We start from the raw sequence: 26,754 nt of genomic DNA on the forward strand, positions 1-26,754 counted from the left end.
AATGAGGTTCATTCTAGTTACGCATCACATTTGAGCTTCAGTAAGAACCAATGAGGTTCATTCTAGTTACGCATCACATTTGAGCTTCCGTAAGAACCAATGAGGTTCATTCTATTGTTACGCATCACATTTGAGCTTCAGTAAGAACCAATGAGGTTCATTCTCGTGTTACGCATCACATTTAAGCTTCAGTAAGAACCAATGAGGTTCATTCTCGTGTTACGCAGCACATTTAAGCTTCAGTAAGAGCCAATGAGGTTCATTCTCGTGTTACGCATCACATTTGAGCTTCAGTAAGAACCAATGAGGTTCATTCTCGTGTTACGCAGCACATTTGAGCTTCAGTAAGAACCAATGAGGTTCATTCTCGTGTTACGCAGCACATTTGAGCTTCAGTAAGAACCAATGAGGTTCATTCTCGTGTTACGCAGCACATTTAAGCTTCAGTAAGAACCAATGAGGTTCATTCTAGTGTTACGCATCACATTTAAGCTTCAGTAAGAACCAATGAGGTTCATTCTCGTGTTACGCAGCACATTTAAGCTTCAGTAAGAACCAATGAGGTTCATTCTAGTGTTACGCATCACATTTAAGCTTCAGTAAGAACCAATGAGGTTCATTCTCGTGTTACGCAGCACGTTTGAGCTTCAGTAAGAACCAATGAGGTTCATTCTAGTTACGCATCACATTTGAGCTTCAGTAAGAACCAATGAGGTTCATTCTAGTGTTACGCATCACATTTGAGCTTCAGTAAGAACCAATGAGGTTCATTCTAGTTACGCATCACATTTGAGCTTCAGTAAGAACCAATGAGGTTCATTCTAGTTACGCATCACATTTGAGCTTCCATAAGAACCAATGAGGTTCATTCTATTGTTACGCATCACATTTGAGCTTCAGTAAGAACCAATGAGGTTCATTCTCGTGTTACGCATCACATTTGAGCTTCAGTAAGAACCAATGAGGTTCATTCTCGTGTTACGCAGCACATTTAAGCTTCAGTAAGAACCAATGAGGTTCATTCTCGTGTTACGCATCACATTTGAGCTTCAGTAAGAGCCAATGAGGTTCATTCTCGTGTTACGCATCACATTTAAGCTTCAGTAAGAACCAATGAGGTTCATTCTCGTGTTACGCATCACATTTGAGCTTCAGTAAGAACCAATGAGGTTCATTCTAGTGTTACGCATCACATTTGAGCTTCAGTAAGAACCAATGAGGTTCATTCTCGTGTTACGCATCACATTTGAGCTTCAGTAAGAACCAATGAGGTTCATTCTCGTGTTACGCAGCACATTTAAGCTTCAGTAAGAACCAATGAGGTTCTTTCTTGTGTTACGCATCACATTTGAGCTTCAGTAAGAACCAATGAGGTTCATTCTCGTGTTACGCAGCACATTTGAGCTTCAGTAAGAACCAATGAGGTTCATTCTCGTGTTACGCATCACATTTGAGCTTCAGTAAGAACCGATGAGGTTCATTCTCGTGTTACGCATCACATTTGAGCTTCAGTAAGAACCAATGAGGTTCTTTCTTGTGTTACGCATCACATTTGAGCTTCAGTAAGAACCAATGAGGTTCATTCTCGTGTTACGCAGCGCATTTGAGCTTCAGTAAGAACCAATGAGGTTCATTCTCGTGTTACGCATCACATTTGAGCTTCAGTAAGAACCAATGAGGTTCATTCTCGTGTTACGCATCACATTTGAGCTTCAGTAAGAACCGATGAGGTTCATTCTCGTGTTACGCATCACATTTGAGCTTCAGTAAGAACCAATGAGGTTCATTCTCGTGTTACGCAGCACATTTGAGCTTCAGTAAGAACCAATGAGGTTCATTCTCGTGTTACGCATCACATTTGAGCTTCAGTAAGAACCAATGAGGTTCATTCTCGTGTTACGCATCACATTTGAGCTTCAGTAAGAACCAATGAGGTTCATTCTCGTGTTACGCATCACATTTGAGCTTCAGTAAGAACCAATGAGGTTCATTCTCGTGTTACGCAGCACATTTGAGCTTCAGTAAGAACCAATGAGGTTCATTCTCGTGTTACGCAGCACATTTGAGCTTCAGTAAGAACCAATGAGGTTCATTCTCGTGTTACGCATCACATTTGAGCTTCAGTAAGAACCAATGAGGTTCATTCTCGTGTTACGCATCACATTTGAGCTTCAGTAAGAACCAATGAGGTTCATTCTAGTTACGCATCACATTTGAGCTTCCGTAAGAACCAATGAGGTTCATTCTAGTGTTACGCATCACATTTGAGCTTCAGTAAGAACCAATGAGGTTCATTCTCGTGTTACGCAGCACGTTTGAGCTTCAGTAAGAACCAATGAGGTTCATTCTCGTGTTACGCATCACATTTAAGCTTCAGTAAGAACCAATGAGGTTCATTCTCGTGTTACGCATCACATTTAAGCTTCAGTAAGAACCAATGAGGTTCATTCTCGTGTTACGCATCACATTTGAGCTTCAGTAAGAGCCAATGAGGTTCATTCTCGTGTTACGCATCACATTTAAGCTTCAGTAAGAACCAATGAGGTTCATTCTCGTGTTACGCATCACATTTGAGCTTCAGTAAGAACCAATGAGGTTCATTCTAGTGTTACGCATCACATTTGAGCTTCAGTAAGAACCAATGAGGTTCATTCTCGTGTTACGCATCACATTTGAGCTTCAGTAAGAACCAATGAGGTTCATTCTCGTGTTACGCATCACATTTGAGCTTCAGTAAGAACCAATGAGGTTCATTCTCGTGTTACGCAGCACATTTGAGCTTCAGTAAGAACCAATGAGGTTCATTCTCGTGTTACGCATCACATTTGAGCTTCAGTAAGAACCAATGAGGTTCATTCTCGTGTTACGCATCACATTTGAGCTTCAGTAAGAACCAATGAGGTTCATTCTCGTGTTACGCAGCACATTTAAGCTTCAGTAAGAACCAATGAGGTTCATTCTCGTGTTACGCATCACATTTGAGCTTCAGTAAGAACCAATGAGGTTCATTCTCGTGTTACGCAGCACATTTGAGCTTCAGTAAGAACCAATGAGGTTCATTCTCGTGTTACGCAGCACATTTGAGCTTCAGTAAGAACCAATGAGGTTCATTCTCGTGTTACGCATCACATTTGAGCTTCAGTAAGAACCAATGAGGTTCATTCTCGTGTTACGCATCACATTTGAGCTTCAGTAAGAACCAATGAGGTTCATTCTCATGCATCAAGCAGATTTGTTTGAGCTTATGTTTATGTTTGCTGATCAATGTTTATATGTGAATGAAAGCCTAAATTAAATCTAAAATATAAATCTGTTATATAAAGCAATCGAGTCTCTTCAGAAAATTTTGACATTTTTAGTTTTACATAATACATAACACTATTAATCATAAGGGGATAGTAAGGGCCAATCCTTTCTCAAATTGTGCACTAGCTACTGTGCTAGGGTGTTGCTAGGGAGTATTTTTTATGGTGTTGTGGGTGGTTGTTAAAACAATATTGTTTTCTTTTTTGCAAATGTGTATTGTGTGTTTAACAGGTTCCAGTTGCTAGGGTATTTTGGGTGGTGCTCAGACATTTCTATGCAGCTGCAAATGTGTTCTGAGTTTTTTAGTGGGTTGTATTGCATTTGCTAGGATGTTGTCATGGTTGCCATTAGGATTGTGCATTATTGGAGAAAAATGCGATATGCAATGCCTTGTAAAATAATGCGATATTCAATTTGTGATATGAAAATGCTATTAGTGTGTAAAATCTATTTAAATTATAATTTGAAGAATATTTAAAACCTTAAAAAATCTGACAATACCATTTATGCGTTTCACATTCTTTCTGGGAAAGGAAAGCATAGCTACAACTTCTCAAAGTGTCCAGCAGTGTTTTAGCATAAATTTGTCACAAATTTGATAATATAATTTTAACATTAATGTTTCGGTGTGTGTGTGTCAGACAGCACAAGATTGTAAGTTATTGCATTTAATAACTCAAACAAGTCACATAAGTAACTGTTGTGCCCAGTCTATTTTCTGTTATATGCATCAACAATGTTGAAGTAGCCTATTAAAATCATTCAGATATTGCATGCCTTTGCGATATGCGTATTGCGATATGTACATTTGAGATATTTCGATAATTTCGATATATTGCACAGCCCTAGTTGCCATGACATCATGTTTTTGCGGGTTAGTATGTAGTGTTGGTTTGGGTGTTTTTTGGGTTACATAGGGTGTTGTGGGTGGTTGCCAGGGCGTTACTATGTGGCTGTTAAGGTGTATTTAGTGTTTTTGGTGGGTTGCTATGCAGTTTGCAATGGTGTTGTGTGTGGTTGCCAGGGCTTTGTAAAGTGTGTGGATCCTGGAGATTAAAGAGACTAGAGCTGTGAATCTAAAGTATGTTTACAGTGAAGGATATATTTAGCTTCCCTCATGTGTAAATGTTGCTTCAGACTCTCTGTTGTAGAATGTTAATTTAACAGAGCTGACATGTGATCCAGCAATATAATAAAGTATCATATAAGACACAAGACTCATAAAACCTCACCGACCTTTGCACATGTCATATTTTTGCCACACAGAGAGGACTTGGATCATCCAGACCAATTGAACATTTCTGACAAATTCAAGCAGCAGGCCGTGCCGCAGACCAACCACATCAACAGCTACGTTATTCCAGAACCCGAGGTCATCCAAAGTGACAGGCTGCTGGAGGACAAGCAGGAGGGATTTGTTGGAGAGGTGGAGATCCAGGTTTCTTCACGAGAGATTGAGCAGGCAAGGAGTAAATCTCCAGCAAGCAGGATAGTGGAGGTGGAGGTTTTAGCTCCAGGGTCAAAACCAGCATCCCAAGTTCCCTCTCGAGCTCCTTCCAGGGCCGTCTCAACCCCGCCGGTTGTGATGAGGAACGGTACGCCCGTAGAACAGAACGGCATGCCTGGATATCAGAGGGGGCCGACACCTTCTTCTCAAACTCCAGTTCAGGTGCAGAGGAAGAGTACACTGGAGCAGGTGGAGAACTGGGTCAAAGTGCAGAAGGAAGAACGCCAGGGGTGAGTCTGCGAACACACAGATGTGAAGCATAAACTCTGTGTGTGCGTGCGTGCGTGCGTGCGTGCGTGTGTGTGTGTGTGTGTGTGTGTGTGTGTGTGTGTGTGTTTGTTTTTGTGACATATACAAAAGTGTATAATGACAGGTATTACAGAAGAAGGTGACTTATGAAGACATGTCCCCTCTTTTCAAAAGGCTTATAAATCCTACAGAGTTTTTTTTTTAGAAAGTAAAAATGCAGATTGTTTCCTGTGATGGGTAGGTTTAGGGTAAGGGGCAGTGTTGGGCGATAGAAAATATGGTTTGTACGGTATAAAAACCTATGAAATGTCCCCACAATTCACCAAAACAAACATTGAGTGTGTGTTTGTGTGTGTGTGGGTGTATTTATACTTACAAAGAGCAGTTTCTTGCTGTTACTGTGAAGAGTCATGGTTTGTATCTCCCCCTAGTGGTTGATATGATAATAAATCATCACAGATTACAGCACCAAGTATACAGTTTATCCTTAACATTTTACTTTCACCCACCCATCTTTTTTATTTTTTAGGCATCTGAATTTGTTTGGTTTGTGAAAATTAGTCACTATATGACAGGAAAAAATATTTGAATATGTCTTTCTAAATATATATTAAATATTTGTGATGTCGTTTCAGGAAGGTGGAACTAGTTGTTATAGTTTGAAAAAATGATTGAATTGAAAATTTTTAGAATATCCTGTAATAGTTCATTCTGTTCAACAAGACTTGTGTTGTTTATTAAATTAAAAATACACTACCATTCAAATGTTTTGGGGCAGTTTTTAAAAAAAAGAAAAAGAAATTATTACTTTTAATCAGCCCCAGGATTCAATAAACTGATCAAAAGTGACAGTAAAGACATTTGTAATGTTACAATGTTTATTTAAAATATATATATTTCAAATCAATTCTGTTCTTTGTAAATTTATTTTCAGTTTCTACAAAAATTAAAAACAAAAAATGAAACAGCAAATCATCATAAGTGAATGATTTCTGAAGAATCATGTGACGCTAAAGGCTGGAGTAAAGATGCTGAAAATTCAGTTTTATCATCACAGAAAAAAAAAATATTTTAAAATATATTAAAACAGCAAACAGTTGTTTTAAATTAAAATAATATTTCACAATATTACAGTTTTTTCTGTATTTTTTTTTTTTTAATGCATATGAAGACTTAAAGACGTAATATTACCAAGCTCAAATCTGAAATGGTAGTGTATAAAATAATATATTTAACATAAATCATTTTTATTTTGTCTTTGACTTCAATGACTATATGAATATCAATGTGTAAAAATAAATGTTAAAAATAACCATTTTGCTATCACAGGTTTGTTTCCACAGATGGCACAATCCCACGTCGCACTCCTTCAATTCATCCGAAGTACGGCACAATAGACAAGTACCAGTCTTTACCGAAGACCACGCGGCAGAGCCCACAGACTGCTCACCATCAGTTACCCAGCGAATACAAATATTCCCATGACCGGCTGAATCACTTCCAGCTGACCCACGGCCACAGCCAGCGGCCCGCGACACACGACAACACGGTGTGGCAGCTCTACGAATGGCAGCAGCGACAGCAATATCGGCTCGGCAGCCCCACCGCCCCCGTCTACACTCCTGCTCCAGACTACTCCACCGCAGTGTCCTCCACCAGAGTCAACTCAGACGTGTCTCGCTCAATTTCTGTGCCTCCGACCCTGGCAGACATCCCTCCACCCGGGCCTCCGGGGCCCAGGCTGCTGTCTCCACGCAGACCCCACACGCCGGCAGAACGGGTCACGGTCAAACCTCTGGAGGACCGGCTAACCGTGGAGGTGCCTCCATCAAACTCTCCTCACCGTTTACGCTCCTATAAGGTCAGTAGGTGACGACCATCCACATGCTTATCCATCACATCACAATCCACTGGCAATAGTGGTATTCACAATAAAGCCTTTACACAATGTACGCTACCATACAAAAAAATACGATTTTTGTAACGAGTATCTTATGCTAACAAAGGCTGCATTCATATAATCAAAAAAGTTAAATCAGTAATGTGAAATACTATTACAATGTAAATCATTTTAGTTTGAATATATTTTAAAATGTAATTTATTCCTGTGATGCAAAGTTGAATATTCAACATTATTCATCAGTCACATTATCCTTCAGAAATCATTCTAAGCTGATTTTCTGCTCATTAAACATTCTTTTTTTTAAATTATTATTATGCTGCTTAATATTTTTGTGAAAACTATGATAAATGTTTTTTCCAAGTTCAAAAGAACAGCATTGATTTGTAATGTCATTTTTTTTGTAACAATGTAAATGTGGTCACACTTTGTTTAGGGTCGAATTCTCTCTATTAACTAACTATTAACTCTAACTTTTCCATCAATAAAATCCTAATTACTGCTTATTAATTGTTAGAAAGGTAGTTGTAGCTTTTGGGTACTGAGTAGGATTAAGGGATGTAGAATAAGGCATTAATATGTGCTTTATAAGTACTAATAAACAGACAACATCCTAGTAAAAGAAACTAGTTAATAGTGAGAATTGGACCCTAAACTAAAGTGTTGCCGTCTTTACTATCACTTTTGTTTATTTGAATGCATTCTTGCTGAATAAACATATTAATTCCTTTAAAAATTCGAACTGACCCCAAACTTTTGAGTGGCACTTTATATAATGTTACTAATATACATCATATGAAACTGACCCTAGCAACAAAATCTGCTTTAAAGAAGAAGATCTGGAGTCTGAAAGAAGCATGCACTTAGAGCCATCATGATTGATGTTAATGCTGCCCAGAAACTCCTGATCAAATAACATCAGCTTTCAATGTTTTCAAACTGCAGCATTAGTCCGTCTGTCTACAACAGAGTCATAATTCAGCATGAATTATCATTGGAGTGTATGTAATGGAACGAGTGCCAGAGTTGGATGATTTATATATATATCTCCATTTAATGTTTCTGTCTGTCTTTTAAAGCAATTTCAAATGAGTTTTTAACCAGCCAGCAGAAATGGCTAATCCAAAAGGAACTGTATGTAAGAAATGTATTTCAATGAATAATAAAATGGCCCTGATTAACTGATTAACTCACTAAACATTAAGAAATCATGTTAATTTCACTGACAACAGTAGTCTGGCCAGGATATTGTCATTTAAAAGTTGTTTTTGCAGCCCTCAACTGATGTTGATGTTGACATGTTGTGTTTTGGCCTGAAGTTTTACCCTCCACCTATCGACCAATCATGAAGTCAGTAGCGTTTCTGCATCCGGGTTGCCAGATCTGCTCTAGTTACCACAGCTGCAGATCTACAAACGTTCCTGCTGATCCTGCAGCCAACCTCGATCTCAGGGGAGGGGGATACACCACTCTACATGCATTTGAAACTGATCGCAGTACCTGTTTTTGGCCACAATCTTACATACACTTCCTTTAACACATTACTGAATCCAAGATGATTAATAAATCTATTAGTTATTTTGGTTTGTACATGAGATGTTAAACCGAGGTCCTGACTCTCTGTAGTCATACAAAATCTCAGGATGTTCTTTGAAAAAGTGTAGGGGTGTAACCCCGGCACTCTGGCCAGATTTGCCTGTTGACCTTGTGTCCTTTCCTCGCGTCTTAGCCCAACCTCCTTAGGATGCGAGGGAAGAATACACCTTTGCATCCTCGCTCACAAAGCTTCCTCAATCCTTGTTCCTCACCTCCTCACAGTGCATTTAAAGAATTAAGATGTCTTTCAAGATGGCTGAATCCAATTGGTTTCCAGGTCACAAGCTGGAGGACAGAGGAGCGAGGAAACGAGGAAGCAACAATTTGAGTATTTAGAAGCACTGTATGTCTCCTCTCCACTAATATACTAATGTGTGGTGGGCGTTCTAGCGCAATATGGCCGCCGTCACATCATCCAGTCGGATGCTGCACATTGCTGGTGGTTGAGGAGATTCCCTCTACCATGTGTAAAGCACTTTGAGTGCTGAGAAAAGTGCTATATAAATGTAACAAATATTTATTATTATTAAAGCCTTCAGAAATCATTCTAATATGCTGATTTGATGCTCAAATCATTTCAGATGTGCTGCTTGATATTTTTGGAAATGGTCATATATATTTTTTTCAGGATTCTTTGATGAATACTAAGTTTAAAAAAACAGCATTTATTTAAAAGAAATACTTATTTACTGTCACTTTTGATCATTTGAATGCATCCTTGCTGAATATAAGTATAAGTAACAAATTGTACTGAGCCCAGATTTTGAACGGTTCTGTATTTAAATGTTTTTATCATTCTGCAGTCGGCCACAATAGAGAGACGCTCAATGCCTCCATCTGGTTACATCACACATACAGTCAGTGCTCCCAGCCTGCACGGAAAAACAGTAAGACATTTTTTTCCACATATGTTTCTTTTCTGGGAAGTACTTAAAGCCATTACATTTGATTTCACTGTTTACTTTGGCTATTTTGCTGTTAAAAAGAGATTTTAGCAATGAAAAAAATGAAAAAAACCTTTGTGTATGAGTTTCACTTCATGTTCCTCTGCTGGTGGAGCCAGTCCTCTTGTTTTCGTGGCTGTAATAATGGGCATTTGTGTAAATAATCTCATCACGTAACTCTCTCTTTGCCCTAATCATACCCTCACAACCTTTGGTCCAGCCGGAGGAGCTCACCCTTCTCCTCATCCAGTTACGGAGACACCAGGCCATGATGGCAGGTGTGCGCAGCGATGCGCTGGCCCACCTCCAGCAGTTGTCGCGGGTGAAGGTCAGGGCTCGGCCTGCCCAGTCAGCACCTTTCATTACTAGCCTGCGGCCTGTAGTCTGCCTCTGCTGCTGTTATTTACCCCGCCTGGCTCTCTGTAGCTCCCGTGGCTTTATTACATGATGCTTCTCTGTATTGTAGCATGGCATGTCATGCTAGGGGCTGCATCCGGCTGTCCCACCATCGGCATGAATTGTATATGTAACTGTTCTCAGGTATTATGCATACTATATGAGTATGCTCTGCTGTTGCTACAAAGCCTGAAAATGCAAAGATCAAAAATGCTTGCATGAAGTAGGTGTGCGTGCGAGTCTGGTGTCCCCATAGAACCATGTCTGATGTTCTGGTTTGACCTGGTGGCAGGATAAGCTTTAGATTACATTATTCCAACAGTAATGCAATATATATATCAGTGGTTCCCAAACTTCTTAGAGTAGCCTGCCCCCCTTTCTGCGTACCCCCCTGTTCAACTTTAACAGTCTGCAGTCAAATCATTTCGATTAAGGGACAATATTTTTGCACCCTTAAACTGGTCACATCTGAACCCATCTGTTCACACATGGGCGCGCTGATCTAAAAAAATCGAGGTGTGTTCAGATGTATCGTTGGCGCGGTGCTATTTTGAGGCAACTGTGTTCACTCTTTGGAACTATCATTTTGTTACGAAACAATACAGACAATACTGTGCCTAAAATGTAGTACATTACCTTTTGTTTGTTGAACTACTGTATAAAATCAGTCACATTTCCAATTGTGTGGATATTCTGGAAGAATTGCATTCTTGCTTGTATAATACATTATAAACATTTAAAACAGGAACTCTTGGTATTGTGTCGAAGAGAGTTTGAGTCTTAAATCGATCTCTATGCACAGTCTGTGTTCTTCATGTTTATATGTGTTAAAACCCTTACTAGGGTACATCGTCAAGAATGGCAGTAATGTAGAGCTTCTTGTTAAGGCAGCAGACCACAGTCAGTCAGTTTTGACCACAAATGATAAGATGATTTGAATGGATGTCATGTATTTGACTATTTCCTATTTTTATGCTAGAGGCGGCATTTTGCCTGTTTTAATATACATACATGCTTGGTTTTAATGTTATTTTCAGGTAGGGTAGAGTTTAATGAATGGCAAAACTCAGCATTTTGTTGGCGTACCCCCTCTGTCGCCTCACATACCCCAGGGGTTCACGTACTCCAGTTTGGGAACCACTGCACTATATTTAATTATTTCGTTTATTGGCTAAGTACTTTTCTATTAAGGTCTGAGGTAAAGTTTAAGTAACATTCTTGTGTTTTCAACCTAATGTCAGTGTACCAAAATCATTTTCTCAATCTAATTGTGTACTTTTGTCTTGCTTTCCCCTAAAACAACACATTTACCCCAGAAGCAAAATTGCATAATATATTAAGACTTATTTTTCTAGATTTATTTTAGGTTGACTGCCCGGGGGTGGGGGAAATTCAAGATATGTTCTATGAAATATTAATATACAGTCAGTGTATTCTTTTATTATCTGAACAAATTTTGCTTCTTAAGTTGCTTCTTTACACTACTATTTAAAAGTATGGGGTCAGTAATTTTTTTTAAAGAGATCAATTACAATGTAAGAGTAAGGACACATATAATATTACAATTTTACCAACCCCAAACTTTTGAACGGTATTGTATATACTTTAACTATTATTTGCATGGAAATGCAAACGGGAGTCTCTTGTATTAAGACATTTGTGAGTAGTACGTCCCAAAGCTTGTGGATCAGGTGCATAGCCTTTAATTCTAGTGTGGTGTTAGATTATTGATTTGTGTTTATTGAAGATTCTCAAATGTTTCTCCTACTACTTACAGGTTGATGACACATACATGCACTTGAAGAAGGACCTGGAATATTTAGATCTGAAGGTGGGACCTCTCCTTTTCTATCTTACCTTCACCTGAAACCTTCTGTACTAAAACACTAACACAGCACAGAAACCTCACTTAGGGCGAGGAATCAAGAATATGTTTTATTTTTAGAAATCGTTTATATTTAGCATGTAATGGTTAACTTTGTGGCATAATCAGGAATTTCATAGACTCTTGATGTTAATGATAATAGTAGTGGTCCAGTCGAAGGATATAAAAGACTGGTAACTTTCTATCTCCGTTTGCCACAGATGAAAAGTTTAGAGCCATTGATCCTCATGGTTCACAGTGTGTTACAAACCTGCACTGCTGGGGGTTTGAGACCACTCTGGAACGTAAGCACTGTCAGCATCCAGAGTGTCTGCATTCCCATTGCTTTACACGGTGCACATAGCTTTGTGTTGGCACAAGCCTGGCACCTGCACGCCTGTCCTCCTGCCTTTTGTGAGTGTTGTGCTGTGGGTGTGTGTGTGTGAGTGAGTGATTGGGTTAATGAGACGGCAGGTCTGGATGGGACGGGCAAGCTCAGCGCATGTGCAGGAAATGACCCACATTAAGGCAGCTGATTATCCAATTCATTCTGTTTCTATCTCATAGGATCCATTGATATGATGCATTGCTTTCTAGATATCCTGTATCTTGTAGCCAACCCAGGCTCAGTGGAAAAACGTACTTGTGGCGGCATTTCTTCAAAATATGTCGCTGCTTGCGAGTTTCATAACAGTTTCAAAGTGACATTTCCAGTGAGTGGTGCTAAAAGCATGTTCAGATTGATGGTCACATATAGAGGCATTAACTTTTTAGTGTCTCAATCGCGTTTTGAAATATCGGACCACTTACACTAAACAAGACCCTAAAGCTAATGTTACCAAAAGCATACGTGAAATAAAAAATGCATTTGCTAAAGCACCCATGCCACTTTAGCTGCTTCTACAAGTGTTTTATCTTGACGCAAGAGCAGCGCTATACCAGGTGAGCTTCAGAGCAAGTTTACTACGTCAGAAAAGAAAAAAATATGGAGCTGGCTATTTTACAAATCATGCAGTATGGTAGAAGTGTTTTGATCTCACAAAGGAACCATGTGAAAATAAGAACAGTGTGTAAAGGAATCAAACTTGTTGGTGCTTTACTGTCACTATAGTGCTCATTTCTGCTGGAAACTAGTGAATGTATTGGTGTGTTTTTGAAGTTTTGCAAAATGTAGGAAGAGGCACATTTTTACAATGAGTCTGGGTTGGTTGTAGTAGTAGATTATTCCTCTCAAACATCCCTTATTGCCTTCAGTATCAGCATTGAGAAGCTTCTTCTACAAGCTCCTAATAAAAGTAGATAACTACATTAAAGGGGCAATTTTCAGGGCAAAATGATCAGATAATATTATTTAGTAGCCTGACATGGTCATACTCAATTCTAGTCAGAATATGAGTCTGAAACTGCTCCATTGGGCTGTGATTATGAGGCGTGTTTCAACCGAACCAGGAAAGACATCAATTGGATAGATCTTTGTCTCTCCAATTGAGGTCTTTCCTGGTTCGGTTGAAACACGCCTCATAATCACAGCCCAATGGAGCAAACCAATCAGAACAACGAAGCGACGCATTGTCAAATGTCAACAGACAGAGCTCAACTGCACTGTGTTGCCAAGTCCGCTTTTTTTTCCACGGTTTCTATGTCCGCGGGTTGAAGCGACTATTATGTGATATATAGACCCATGAGTGCGAATTTTAGCTGGCAAGCATGCCAAAATAACACACATTTTACCCCCCAAACACCATTCCCCCCCGAGAACCCCCCGAGAAGTTTAGGGCTAGTTGGCGGATTTTGTTGTAAAAACTTGGCAACCCTGTCTGCACACGCGCTGGAAAAAATGATCTTTGCCGGTGTTGTAAAAAAATAAAATAATTTAATGATACACAGAGTACTTACCCAACATGAACATCATCTTTGAGAGAAATTATGAAGGTGAATGCATATACAAACAAGCTCTCCGTTTAGGATTCGAGTAAATATAATCCAAGCCCCTCTGATGACGTGGATGATTATGTTACTGTTGATCATCTGTCTGTCATCGTCTTAAGCCCGCCATGATTATTTCATTGGTCTGAACAGTTTCTGTTCGGAGATGATTACTCTTCTATGGAGCGAGGCCAGACCGAATTGCCCGACCTAAAAATGTTGTGGGCGGGGCTAAATTCGGCTGGCATCCAGGCTAATTATTTAGTTCAAAAGAGCAGGATTTATCTGGCAAAAAAAATCTGTAAGAATATCAATTTATATAAACAATGTTACTTCTATACACTGTTCAAACGTTTTGGGGGTCAGTAAGGTAAAGGTTTGAGAGATATACTCAAGTTGCAAGACTGTCCAAAATGAGATGAAAATAGAAAAATAGCACTGTTTTGAAAACTGCCACGCTATTTTCCGATAAAAGGTTGTAGTGTTTCTGTTTTTAGTTAGTTACTCCCCAACACTGTCCAGTTCATCGTCCAGAGCTTGTTTTTTTTATGAGTTTGCCATGCAGCATTTTCTGTGGAGGCTTTATTTTAGACATCGCATTTATGTCCCACAGCTGTATTCTGTTGGCATGAAGATTGTGAGACACCATCCTGCCATTGTGCTTCCAGAAAGCTTCAGCTCCTACACGTACATGTGTGCATTAGAAATGAAGAATACTGTCTCAAAGCTTCTCACTGTGACTTTCAACAGCGTTCATTGTACAGTGTTGCTCTGGCTTTGCTTGTGTTGAATAGCTGTGTTTCTGTCTTTGGAGCACTAACACAAAGAGGGTTTTCTGTCAATTGTGTAATAGGTGAGTGGGACAGAGACTCTGAAAGGACGGCCGGCAAAGCCAGTGAAGGTGGCGGAAAGTGACATAGATGTGAGTATAGAGGACAATGTTCTACTCCTTAACTTTTTTTGAAGTTGCCGCCAGCATTTTTGATCGTTTTTGCAAAACTTTCATGACACCTAGAATATTTTGTTGTATGAATATCTGAACATTCAACTCTAACTTAATGCATACTTTTTTATCAACAATTCAATGTGGGTAAGTTTCATAAAAATGTTTCAGATTCAGAACGATAATCAAAACAGTAAGTAGACCAAATAGATTGTGTCCATCAACACCTCAAAGCTTCACAGTCCTGTTCCTCTTTGTGGGTTTGACATATGATTGGGTAACAAAAACTTTTCATAGTTCCTAGAACTAACTAATGGCGGAAGTACCCACTTTTTGCCGTGTTCGCATCATAAAAACTGGGTACAATTGTAACTCTAGGAACTTCTTTTTGGGGAAACGAATTTAGCTCCTATTTCAGAGTAGGGTCTAACCCAGTACAATAGGAAACACCAGTGATGTAAGTGTATGCTGGTTGGCCGAACACATGCAAAACACCAGCACTCGCCATTTTTTTTTTTTTAATCTGTGTATATACACACAAATTACAGCCTATACATTTACTCCACAAACTAACTTTACAAACATGGAAAACAGTGATAGATGGACCTCTCAACCTTTACTTTAAGGAGAAAATTCAACGCAACTTTGATGGGGCCAAGTGAAACATGGTTATGTATTTTGTTACCAACATGATCATTATTTCTGAGAGAAATAGTGAAGGCGAATGCATATACGAACAAGTTCTCCGTTTAGGATTAGAACAAATTCAACCAAGCGCCTTTGATGACTTGGATCATTACGTTACTGTTTATCATCTGTCCATCATCATCTAAAGCCCGTCCTGACAATTTCATTGGTCCGAACAGTTTCTGTTTGTGCATAATTACTCCTCTATGGATCAAGCCCAGACCGAACCGCCTGAGCTCAAATGTTGTGGGCGGGGCTGAGTTCGGCTGGCATCCAGGCTAGGGGGAAGAGTTAATTATCTACTATCCTGTGTTGCTATGCAAAAAAAAAGCATTGTTTCTCATTATTTAGCAATTTTTTCAGTGTGAATTGATCGCTAAAGCTCTGTTTCCTACTGCAGGTGACACTGAGTCGACTGTGTGAACAAGACAAAATACTGCAAGAGCTTGAGTTCAGAATCAGCGGTCTTAAGGATGATAAGGTGAGGCAAATTTTCTAAAGAAAAGTACAGCGTTTACTTTGGTCTTGTTATTATAGATATGTCAGCATTAATGTATTTGCTCTTTTCTTTTTAGGACAAGCTTGAGTCTGTTCTGGATGTGTCTCACCAGCAGATGGAGCAGTACAAGGATCAGCCAGCACACGCTGAGAAGATCGCCTACCAGCAGCGACTCCTTCAAGAGGACCTGGTGCACATTCGAGCAGACATCTCTAGAGTGTCAACGGTAAGCATAAAATGTCTCCATTAATCCATATTTACCTGAAATGAATACATTAGTGATTACAGGGCATGAATATTTGTCAGTTAGATATTAATTGTTTTTTTGTTTTTTTGATATATTTGATATATTTGTACTGTTCAGGAGATGGAGAGAGCGTGGGACGACTACAGCAGACTGGAGCAGTCAGTCGAACAGCTGAGGGACGTCCTGCAGACCCAGATGAATCTCTGCACATCACCTCAGGTCTTTTTTTTGTCTTTATCTCCATTTCTTAATCCTTTTTTTATTTTCCTGACATATTTTGCTATCATATTGTTCTCTAAAATATTTGATTAGCTGTCCTATTAGATTTTATATATATATAGATTTATATAAAATATTTAATATAAAAATACACATTTGCTAACATAATGCAATCACCTTTAGATAGATTCAGTGTTATTTAAGTATCACTGATATACTATTATCTCAGATTGTATTTTTATATTTTATGTTTTCATTTTCATTTTAGTTTCGTTAAGGTTTTAGTCATTGTCATTAGTTTTTGTTTTTTATTATGTCTATATAATTTTTATTATGTTTAAGTACTTTATTTTATAAATTATATAAAAATTATATAAATTATGTTATTTTACTACTTTAACTTAAACAAAATGAAAATGACAAATGTTGCCTTGGCAACTAGCTAAAATAGTATTTTTTTATACTTTTATTTTATTTCATTTAATATTTATTTTATTTTAAGTAGTGCAACCTTTTTGTGAGAGTGTGAGTATGTGAATGTGTGTGTGCCCTTGTTTATATTACATTGTGGGGACCAAATGTCCCCATAAGGATAGTTATACCTGAGATTACCTACATTGTGGGAACCAGCCAGCGGTCCCCACTTTTCAAAAGGCTTATAAATCTTACAGGATGAGTTTTTTTGAGAAAGTCAAAATGTAGAATGTTTCCTGTGATGGGTAGGTTTAGGGGCAGGGGCAGTGTAGGGGGATAGAATGTACAGTTTGTACGGTATAAAAACCATTACATCTATGAAGAGTCCCCAAAAAGATAGTGAACCAGACATGTGTGTGTGTTTGTATTTTCAGGAGAAAAATCAGTTGAGGAGGGAGCTCTGGAGGATAGAGGACGTGATGACTGGACTCAGCTCCACCAAAGAAACCTTCAAAATCACCATAGACTCAGTGAAGAACCCGGGTAAGAATGGACCAGTTAGAAAGGGTTATTAAACGTGCTACAGAACTTCTTTTTAACTCTTGCTTGTGTGCTTATGTGTGTTCGTGTCCAGAGAGAAAACTTGTGCCTTCAGTGATAGAGTCGACAGTGCCTTCTCGGTGCATTACCCCGTCTGCATTTGAGGTGCGGTCACCCCAACGCAGTCTTACCTCCAGTCCGTTATCACTGCCCCTGGATAATGAGGTTCTTCAGCATCCTCACCCTGTGCCAAAATGGGTTTGTGAGACTGTGCCAGTACTGTTCCTGAAAACTTTTCTTTAGACAAATGGCACTTGCTAAAGTGCGTGATATTGGTTTTCAGGAAGAGGATGACGCTCCACCCAGACCGCCTTTGCCTCTCCACTATGATGAGGACACACCCCCTGTTGTCCCGCCCCTACCTAAAGAAACATCGGTCATCCGACACACTTCTGTGCGTGGCCTCAAGAGACAGTCTGATGAGAGGAAACGTGACCGAGAAAGCAGCTATATTAACGGAGATTACAGGGTAATTTGAACTCACTCGTGTGAAGCTCATTGTGAAGTTTATTGTGATCAGTGTTATCGTGTCGATTGCATGTAAAGGACCTGCCAGCCTGTGCCTTCTAGAGTCTCATGGCTAAACTACTGTTGATATTGAATAGTTGAATGTCCTTGGAAGAAGATTTAAAATAACTTACATTATACACCTAACATCCATGTGACATAACACTTTAGTCTTTGTATTGTGATTGATTGCTCGCCATTTAGGATGAAATAAAATGTTTGGGCTATAGGTGGAACTGCGGTCCTACCTGAGTGAACCAGAGCTTCCTGGAAGTGGACAAGGAACAGACCAGGTGGACCCAGGCTACCTGACTCTCCAAAGAAGAGGCAAATATTATTATAGCTTTAGATCATATTGGTTATCTCTTAAAGTCACATTGTGTTTTTAAAGATAAAACACCATTTAAGCAATTGTAATGCCAGTGTACTCACTTAGGTCTGTCAGGCTCCTCGTCCAGAATAAACCAGTACGGTGTGGCCTTCTGCTCACAGAGGAGAGGAGATTCAGTGTTATCCACTATGGTGAGCAACAGATTTCTGTTAAACATATATATGTATATAATATAATAGAGTTCTCTTTCACACTTGAACAAACAGTAACACACAGAATTATGCCAAAATGCCTAGGTTAGACAGGTCACAGGTACATTATTTATTATAATAGGTTTATGTGAAGATTGTTTTAAGTTCACTTAAATTAAAAGTATTTTTTAAAGCCTAACAAATGTTGAAATTAATATAGCTTTCAATTAAAATGTAATGTTGAATGTCTATTATTATTTATTTTAAATCAATTTCATATAGACATCAATAGCAGCATTAGTATCAGTGATACTGGCCTTCATTCATAAAAAGATGCCATTACAACAAATATTTTAAGTATACTGTCTTCAAGTTGGTTGTACATAAATTTGGAGAGTGAATGAGAAATTATTACAATATAAAAAGATTAAAAACTTAAATGTTTTTAATCAAAATTAATAACAGAAAAAATGTGTGATTTAATTAGTTTGACAGCGCTAAAAGTTTGTGTTTATATAATATGTGTTTGTACTGTGTATAATTAATATGTGTGTATATATATATATAAATACACATGTATATATTTAAGAAAATATTTTGTTTATTTATAGAATATTTATATTTATTTATAATATAAATTGTATAAATATACATACAGTATATACATGTAACAGTTGTCTTTGTGCATTGTGGAACTTTTAAAAAATATTTGAAAAGGCCAGAGCTCGAATTCTTCAGGCATCAGAATACGTTGACTCTTTTTTTTCCGGTCTCATATAGGAGAGACCAAAGAGTGCCTTGGAGCGGCTGTGCTCGGGAGAGTCTCAGCCGGATCAGCTGCCGCAGAGAGGGAGGATGAGTGTGGAGGAGCAGCTGGAGAGAATGAAAAGGCACCAGAGAGCTTTAGTGCGTGAGCGCAAACGTAACCTGAGTCAGGGTGAGCGACAGCCCGTCGGCTCCCGCGCCTCCACTCGACCTGTCAACTCTGACCCAGGATCCGTACGTTACTCCCTACCCAATAAACACAGGGACCCTCGCTATGGCCTTCCCCCATAAGGCCACAAAACACGAAGCTAACATGCTAACACACGTTTTACCCCATGAACAAAGCACAGCTTTACATTAACAGGCCGTGGGTGGGACGGGGCCGTGCTGTGGGTGCGTTTAGGGATGTGGACAGACACATGGAGTGATTACAGTCCTGCAATGGACACCTGGCTTCTCCTGCACAGACTTGTGAATATTCGAACGTGAAGAGAAAAGGATAACACTTTCCCTGACTGCCTATCTGATCTCTCACAATGGATTTTAGAACATTTTTATGCCTGTTTTCTCATATGTTAATTCACTAAATTATTTATTAAATAATCTAAATATATTTTCTGAAATAATTTGTAAAGCTATATTTTGTATGAACATGATATGGTGGGAATTACTGACCCGGCTGCCTCATATTAACAACAAATTAATTATTGTTGGTAATTAACTGGGTATGACGGTATTTCTGTGTGCAATTATCTCCTATAGAAGAATAAATCAGTGAAGTGCCTCTTCATTCTAACCTGAACATCAGTGTCAGAACATCCAGATTGAGCTGAAACACTCTGATTTCAAATTACTGACTGCCCACTTTTTAAGCGGCATTGGTTCCGGAAGTATTTTGCCCATTCATTTTTTGCTGTAGAGATTTTTAAAACATCAGCATATTAAGTTATAAACCAACCACGGACCAAACCAAGCAGCTGCGAAGTGAATAGACAAAAAGACAAAGATACTTTAATCAAATAAAAAATGATGGATATATAACTATTGATTTAAAGATGCTGACTGTATTTATAGAAACAACACATTTTACATTTGTTGATAAATATAAAATAACACGATTAGTTCAAAAATACATTGAAATAACCTGGGCGGATGGCTTCAAAAAGGATATGTCAATTGATTATTAACCTTGTAGCTCACAGTAGTTCTGTCTTCAACTAGCCTGACAAGCCAGACCCACATCAAGATGTTTGGTCTGGAAACTCACCATAGACAGGGCTCAATCCGAGGGGCGGGATAAACGGCTGTCTTTCAAACTCCCTCTGCACGCGATAGGATAGCGCTTCAACCAAGAATTAACTTTTGCCGTATCCGGTCGGCAAAACTCAGAACACATCTTCCCTTTTTAAGAATGACTTCAGTGCCGTTCTTTTCTCAGAGAAAAGCTTAACTCCAAGTCTTCCAGAGTCGCGGTCAAAGCTGATTCGAAAGACCGCCGTTCGCCAGTTTCTGTGTTTACTAGAAGCACGCAAGCGCAACTTGGCTGTAATTATGTTAAGCTCCGCCCACCGACTCTATACACGATGTGATTGGCCCGACCAGAGTTTGGTTTTTACAGCTCAGTAGGTATTAAGAGTTGCTAGACGACACTCGCGGCAGATTAGATTTGCTGCCGCTAGGGTGCGTCTAGATTTCTAGGCTAGTCTTCAACAGTTTATTAGTTATTGTGAAAAATCTATTTCTTTATTGAGAAAATGGGATTTTCACTTCTGGAACCCGACTGTTGACCTCTATTACCCATATAGCCATGAGAGCTTGCACTCCTTTAGTCAATTACTTTGATTACTAATTGTTAATGGTAGGAAATATCAAGCATTTGAGTAGGACTATTGTGTCTTGTTTAGCAAGCATAAGTGGGTCAAAATAGTGTTTGGCCCAATCAAACACTTAAAGGGATAGTTCACACAAAAAGGAACATTCTGTAATTTACTCACCCTCATGTTGTTCAAAACCTATATGAGTTTCTTTCTTCTGTTGAACACAGAAGAAGATATTTTGAAGAATGCTGGTGTTCAGGCAGCTGACAGTAGCCATTGACTTCCATAGTATTTTTTTCCCTACTATGCAAGTCAATGGCTAACTGATTACCAACATTCATATATATATCTTTGTGTTCAGCAGAAGAAAGAAACTCATACAGGTTTGGAACAACTTGAAGGTGAGTAAATGAGCACAGAATTGTAATTTTTGGGGGGAACTTTCCCTTTAACCACTTTTTAGTTTACTGGAATCAGAGTAATCAGCTCCTGGTGACTGATATTTGGGTTTTCTTTGCTCAAAATCACCTTTGTCTTTTTAAAATCATGCTGCATTCAAAGGTATTTGTGTTGCTTTCTTGCTTTAAACTGTGTCTGATTACTTCATCACACTTTTGCATTCAATCGCAGATTGTATTTGGGAAATACATTTCCGATCAAGCACTTAATTCAATTGAAAACCAATGCAATATTTGGCTCACGGATTTCCGTGAGTCGTGCTGCCCACTGCCCTTTTGTTTTGATTCATGGGACAATTGATGCCATTTAGGCGTTATTTATTCACATTTTTATCAGTTATAACTGATATGAACCACATGCCGTTCCTGAACGCAAGATAACACATTTATAAGAAAATTATATAGACATTATATACAATGACTTCTACTTTTCTTAGAGATATGTAAGGCCAGTTTCACAGGAAGGTGCAATTTTGTTCTCTTCGACTCACTGGATGGAAACACTGCTTTATTCGCAAATGTTTTATGCAATATTTTCATTTTGCGCACAAGTTAAATGCCCTATACTTTGGAAGGAAACATAGCTATAAATGGCCATTACAATTACTCAAAGCTTATTTTGAGTTATCTTAAAGAAAATAGTTCAATCTACAGTACTAACACCAATTTCTGTTTGGCTCACTCAATGAAAATTGACAAAGTTCACTAATTTCTCTGTAAATCATGGTAATGTTTGATGTTCCACTAACAGCTGTTATAGTCAAAGCCAAAAAAAAAAATTCAGTCATCCTTTACCTGAATGAATTGAATGAGATATTTTCAAGAGTTTAAGCAACCAAATAGTTGATGGACCCCACTGACTTCCATAGTATTGTTTCCCCCAGAGTATGGAAGTCAATGTGGCCCATCAACTGTTTGGTTACCCCAATATCATCTTTTGTGTTCAGTAGAAGAAAGAAGTTCATACAGGATTGGAACAGAGTAAAGGATGGATGAATTTTCTACCGCAGAGCTATACCATTAATGAGAGGGGTACTAACCCTAACCTTTAAGTTAGTAACCCTAGTTTCAAACTGGCCAACTTGAAATAATTATCAATTGATACACTCTAAAAAATGCTGGGTTAAAAACAACCCAAGTTGGGTTGAAACTGCACCGACCCAACAATTGGGTTGTTTTAACCCAATGGTTGAGTTGTTCTTACCCAGCAATTGGGTTGTCTTAAGCAACATTTAACCCAACCACTGGGTTAAAACAACTCAACCATTGGGTTAAAACAACCCAATTGTTGGGTCGGTGCAGTTTCAACCCAACTTGGGTTGTTTTTAACCCAGCATTTTTTAGAGTGTACAACGTTCCTCTAAACCATTAAAATCCCCTCCTCTGTATCTCTGTAAATATTTGGCTGAATTTTCTTCTTTGAAGACTCCATGAAATTTAAATCGCAGTTTGTCTGTGAACTTTACAGCCATCTATATATTAGTTAAATATAACTAGTATTTAAACATAACTAACTCTTAAACTTGACTATCAGCCCAAATGTACAATCCACAGGACAGAAAACTGCACTCATCATGGCATTTCATGAAGTCTTTAACCAGCACCTTCATCGCTGTTAACTTGTTTGTCAGAAAGCAAAAGAGGAACCATTATTAATACAAAAACAAAAAAAATGACAGCGGACAGAAAATATAATGTACATCAGTCCATCAACGTCTGAATTTTGAGTTTTGCACTAAAGGCACAAATAAAATGAGAAGTTGTCTAAATGCCTTGTTTTTCATTGCAGTTAACTGACAGCTGAATTGTAGATGTAGATGTTAAGTAAGGATGAATGGATGGTTTTGCATGATTGTGTAATTGTTCATGTTGATTGTAAGCCATTGTGCATGGCTAGATGTGTTCAACTGCAAACTTCTACAGCATGTTGTAATTTGGTGATGGGTTTGATTTTTAACAGTGACACAATTGTCTAATGCCTGTAAGTAATAACAGTTTTTTCCCCTCTTATTTTCCTGTCTCTTCAGGCTTATATTTAAGTGCAGGAGAAACTACAATAGCATAAAAACGTCTGCCAGACAGACGTTTAGTTACTCTCATTTGATTGATGCACAAACTGTTAGCTAAAGACATGGCAAACAGTTCGTCTGCCAACCATTTATAATTTCACAGTTGATGTCTCCCTAAGTCACCTTGTGATATGGCAAGATTTTGTGTGTCTGACCCATTAGGTTTTAAATCCAGGATCAAGGCTCATTTTTAGAGGAATTGTGTACTGTGTGTTGCCTAAATATTGTATATTGTTGTCTTCGCCCTAGTAGGGATGGGAAAAAGTAATTGATTTGCAGCGACCGAAACAGACCTCACTCCCCAAATCTCAGCGGCCCGCATCAGATGAATGGCTGACGGTTGAAGCCCGGCCAATGAGCGAAGAGGAGCTGGAGTCTGTGGACTTTGAGTACGATCTTACCCGAGAGGTACTGTCAAATTTTAGTGACGCATGTTTAAAACCAAAATCTGATTCAAGGTCAAAGCCAAAGGGTTGGACAAATTATAAAGATGAAATTACTTTTTGTCCTCTCTACCTCTCTTTCTCATTTTTCTGCGTTTTACAGATTGTAATGACTGATTACTGATTGTAATGCCAATCAATGAGATCTTTTAAACATTATAGCAAACTACTTACATAACATCCATATATATCAGTTTTCACTCTATATCTCCCAATAATGTGTCTTAGAAAGGTGATATTGAAGTACTTATTTTTATGAGCTGTAGTTTAATATAAAAAACCATATAATGCAATGCAATACAATGATGATTCTAAGATTTCCAAATAAACATCATCAAAAGCCTGATGTATTATATTACATGAATTTTATAATAATATTATGTAATATTATCACCGCAAAAAGAGGTTTTGGTTCCTTGCCACTGTCGCCTTTGGTTTGGCTTGCTCAGTTGGGGACAGTAAAATTATGATCGAAGTTATTCAACTAAATATACAAATAAAATTAATTAATTAGGTCTTATTTAATTCTATAAACTATAACACTGATCTGCCAACATTGTCGCTATATGATAAATTAAAATAAGCTGATAACATCACTGTTTTCTCCAGAGCGACTGCACAGCCGAATCAAATTTTGTGGCAATATTGTCCTGCTTAACACTGTGAAGCTGCTTTGAAGCAATCGTCACTGTAAAAGCGCTATATAAATAAAGTTGATTGATTGAATGAATAAAACTTGCATTACTTGTAATGTGTTATCCCAACACTGGTTATGGGCTAAACTTGCCCCCTGTCCGACCTCAGCTGTCTAGGCCACAGAAGGTGCCCATCCCAAAGCGACTCATGGACGTGGAGTCAGATGAAGACCTGACTCCTGAAGAGATGGAGGTTCGTTCTCGCACCGTAGCAAAGATAAAAAGCCTACTGTCTAAGTCAAGGTACGGAGGGAAAATAAGACGCAAACATGTAAATGGACAATGTGCTTAGATGTTGAGTCTTCTGTTGTGGCATTTCAGTGTGAAGTCTATGCCACAGTCCGTGGATGAGGAGCCGGTAGATTTCACCGAGCTGGAAGATGCGCTGCAGCAGCAGGAGAGGATCATGAGCGTTCCTCGCGCTCTCGCCACAGAGGCCTCCATCAAGAGGAGGCAGGTCACAGGTGAGACATCTGCCATCGCTGGGAATATCAATAATCTTATCATGCAGTGTTATCCTGACATTTTAAAGTCATTTTAATGTTTTGTTTTGCAGCCAAAGCCATGTCTGAGTGCTAAATTGTGTTGAGAAGCTTTCTTGGGAATCCAGTTTTTTTTTTTTTTTTTTTTTTTTTTACCAAATATTTATAATTCACATTCAACATTCAGGTTCTCGGATGTTCAGAAAGTTTTATATGTTTTTATACATTTTACTGGTGAGTGCTTTGCCAGCTTCACTTTGTTTTACAGTTCTAACATCAAAGTGGTTTATTTTGCATGATGTTATTTTTTGTTAAAAATGATATAATTATGACTTGTGGTACTTAATTGTTTGCAGTGTTATGTATATGTATTCAAATTGTGAAATACATTGTTTTCATTATGCAAAACTCAAAAACTGCTATTTGATTCATTAAAATCATAGTTTTCATACTCTAACAGACAATAGAGCTCATGCTTTAAATAAAGTTTTTTTTAGTCACAAGCTTATTTGTTTTCATGTCCCTTTTCATATTTTTAAAACAGCGGTTCCAGATACACCATTATTCAACTTCGAAATTATCTTTTAATTCCATCATTTTTTTGGGTGTTATTGACTATATATATATATATATATATTTTTTTTTTTATATATTTATTTATTCTCAGGAACTCAGTGAATTCAAGCGTAGTATCATGATAGGTTGCCACCTGTGCAAAAAAAAAAAAAAAAAGTCAATTTGTGAAATTTCCCCACTACTAAATATTCCACTGTCAACTGTTAGTGGTTAGCCTGACAAGTCAGACCCACATCAAGATGTTTGGTCTGGAAACTCACCATTGACAGCTCAGTCCGAGGGGCGGGATAAACGGCTGTCTTTCAAACTCCCTCTGCACGCGATAGGATAGCGCTACACCAACCAGAGCAATGAAGGTGAAGCGGAGCTAGTTGATAGAATAAATGTTTGCCGAATCCGTATCTTACTTTTTAAAGAATGACTTAAAACTTTTGTTTAAAAATGTGTTCTTTTCTCAAAGAAAAGCTTAACTCCAAGCCTTTCAGTCATGGCCAAAGCCGACTCAAAAGACCGTTTGGTGGAGGGGGGATTGTGGTGTGGGGTTGTTTTTCAGGGGTTGGGCTTGGCCCCTTAGTTTCAGTGAAAGGAATTCTTAAAGCTTCAGCACACAAGACATTTTGGACAATTTCATGCTCCCAACTTTGAGGGAACAGTTTGGGGATGGCCCCTTCCTGTTCCAACATGACTGTGTCACCAGTGCACAAAGCGTCGGTCAATAAAGAGAGGGTTGAATGAGTTTGGTGTGGAGGAACTTTACTGGCCTACACAGAGTCCTGACCTCAACCTGAAAAAACCTTTGGGATAAAACCTTTGGGATGAATTAGAGCGGAGATTACGAGCCAGGCCTTCTTGACCAACATCAGTGCCTGACCTCACAAATCTTCTAGAACAGTGGTTCTCAAACCTGTCCTGGAGTACCACCAGCCCTGCACAATTTGTATGTCTCCTTCATCTATCACACCTGATTCAACTCATGAGCTCATTGGTAGAGACTGCAAGACCTAAAACGGGTGTGTCAGATATACAGAGACATACAAAATGTGCAGGGCTGGTGGTACTCCAGGTTTGAGAACCACTGTTCTAGAAGAATGGACAAAGATTCCCATAACCACACTCCTAAACC

At 38.6% G+C, this 26,754-nt stretch overlaps 1 protein-coding gene across 14 annotated transcripts in view; it reads left to right on the forward strand.

Moving 5' to 3' along the window:
* Nucleotides 1–25,558, forward strand: part of plekha7a (pleckstrin homology domain containing, family A member 7a) — a 119,725-nt gene extending 94,167 nt beyond the window's left edge. For 6 of the 14 annotated variants that reach the window (XM_067419005.1, XM_067419008.1, XM_067419012.1 and 3 more), the window contains 20 exons: nucleotides 4,573–5,043; nucleotides 6,392–6,923; nucleotides 9,362–9,445; nucleotides 9,723–9,830; nucleotides 11,676–11,729; nucleotides 11,984–12,067; nucleotides 14,542–14,610; nucleotides 15,719–15,799; nucleotides 15,894–16,043; nucleotides 16,182–16,283; nucleotides 17,132–17,240; nucleotides 17,332–17,495; nucleotides 17,581–17,766; nucleotides 18,035–18,131; nucleotides 18,241–18,326; nucleotides 19,107–19,325; nucleotides 23,688–23,843; nucleotides 24,683–24,816; nucleotides 24,895–25,037; nucleotides 25,130–25,558. In XM_067419005.1, coding sequence (XP_067275106.1) covers nucleotides 4,573–5,043; nucleotides 6,392–6,923; nucleotides 9,362–9,445; nucleotides 9,723–9,830; nucleotides 11,676–11,729; nucleotides 11,984–12,067; nucleotides 14,542–14,610; nucleotides 15,719–15,799; nucleotides 15,894–16,043; nucleotides 16,182–16,283; nucleotides 17,132–17,240; nucleotides 17,332–17,495; nucleotides 17,581–17,766; nucleotides 18,035–18,131; nucleotides 18,241–18,326; nucleotides 19,107–19,325; nucleotides 23,688–23,843; nucleotides 24,683–24,816; nucleotides 24,895–25,037; nucleotides 25,130–25,152 — 3,052 coding nt within the window. In that variant the 3' untranslated portion in view covers nucleotides 25,153–25,558. Of the gene's footprint in view, nucleotides 1–4,572; nucleotides 5,044–6,391; nucleotides 6,924–9,361; nucleotides 9,446–9,722; nucleotides 9,851–11,675; nucleotides 11,730–11,983; nucleotides 12,068–14,541; nucleotides 14,611–15,718; nucleotides 15,800–15,893; nucleotides 16,044–16,181; nucleotides 16,284–17,131; nucleotides 17,241–17,331; nucleotides 17,496–17,580; nucleotides 17,767–18,034; nucleotides 18,132–18,240; nucleotides 18,327–19,106; nucleotides 19,326–23,687; nucleotides 23,844–24,682; nucleotides 24,817–24,894; nucleotides 25,038–25,129 lie in introns of those variants that run through there. The other 8 variants (XM_067419013.1, XM_067419014.1, XM_067419007.1 and 5 more) reach the window with 7 other exon arrangements.
* The last annotated feature ends 1,196 nt before the right edge of the window (nucleotides 25,559–26,754 follow it).

Source organism: Pseudorasbora parva, chromosome 16 (assembly GCF_024679245.1).
Source record: "Pseudorasbora parva isolate DD20220531a chromosome 16, ASM2467924v1, whole genome shotgun sequence".
Taxonomy (NCBI): Eukaryota; Metazoa; Chordata; class Actinopteri; order Cypriniformes; family Gobionidae; genus Pseudorasbora; species Pseudorasbora parva.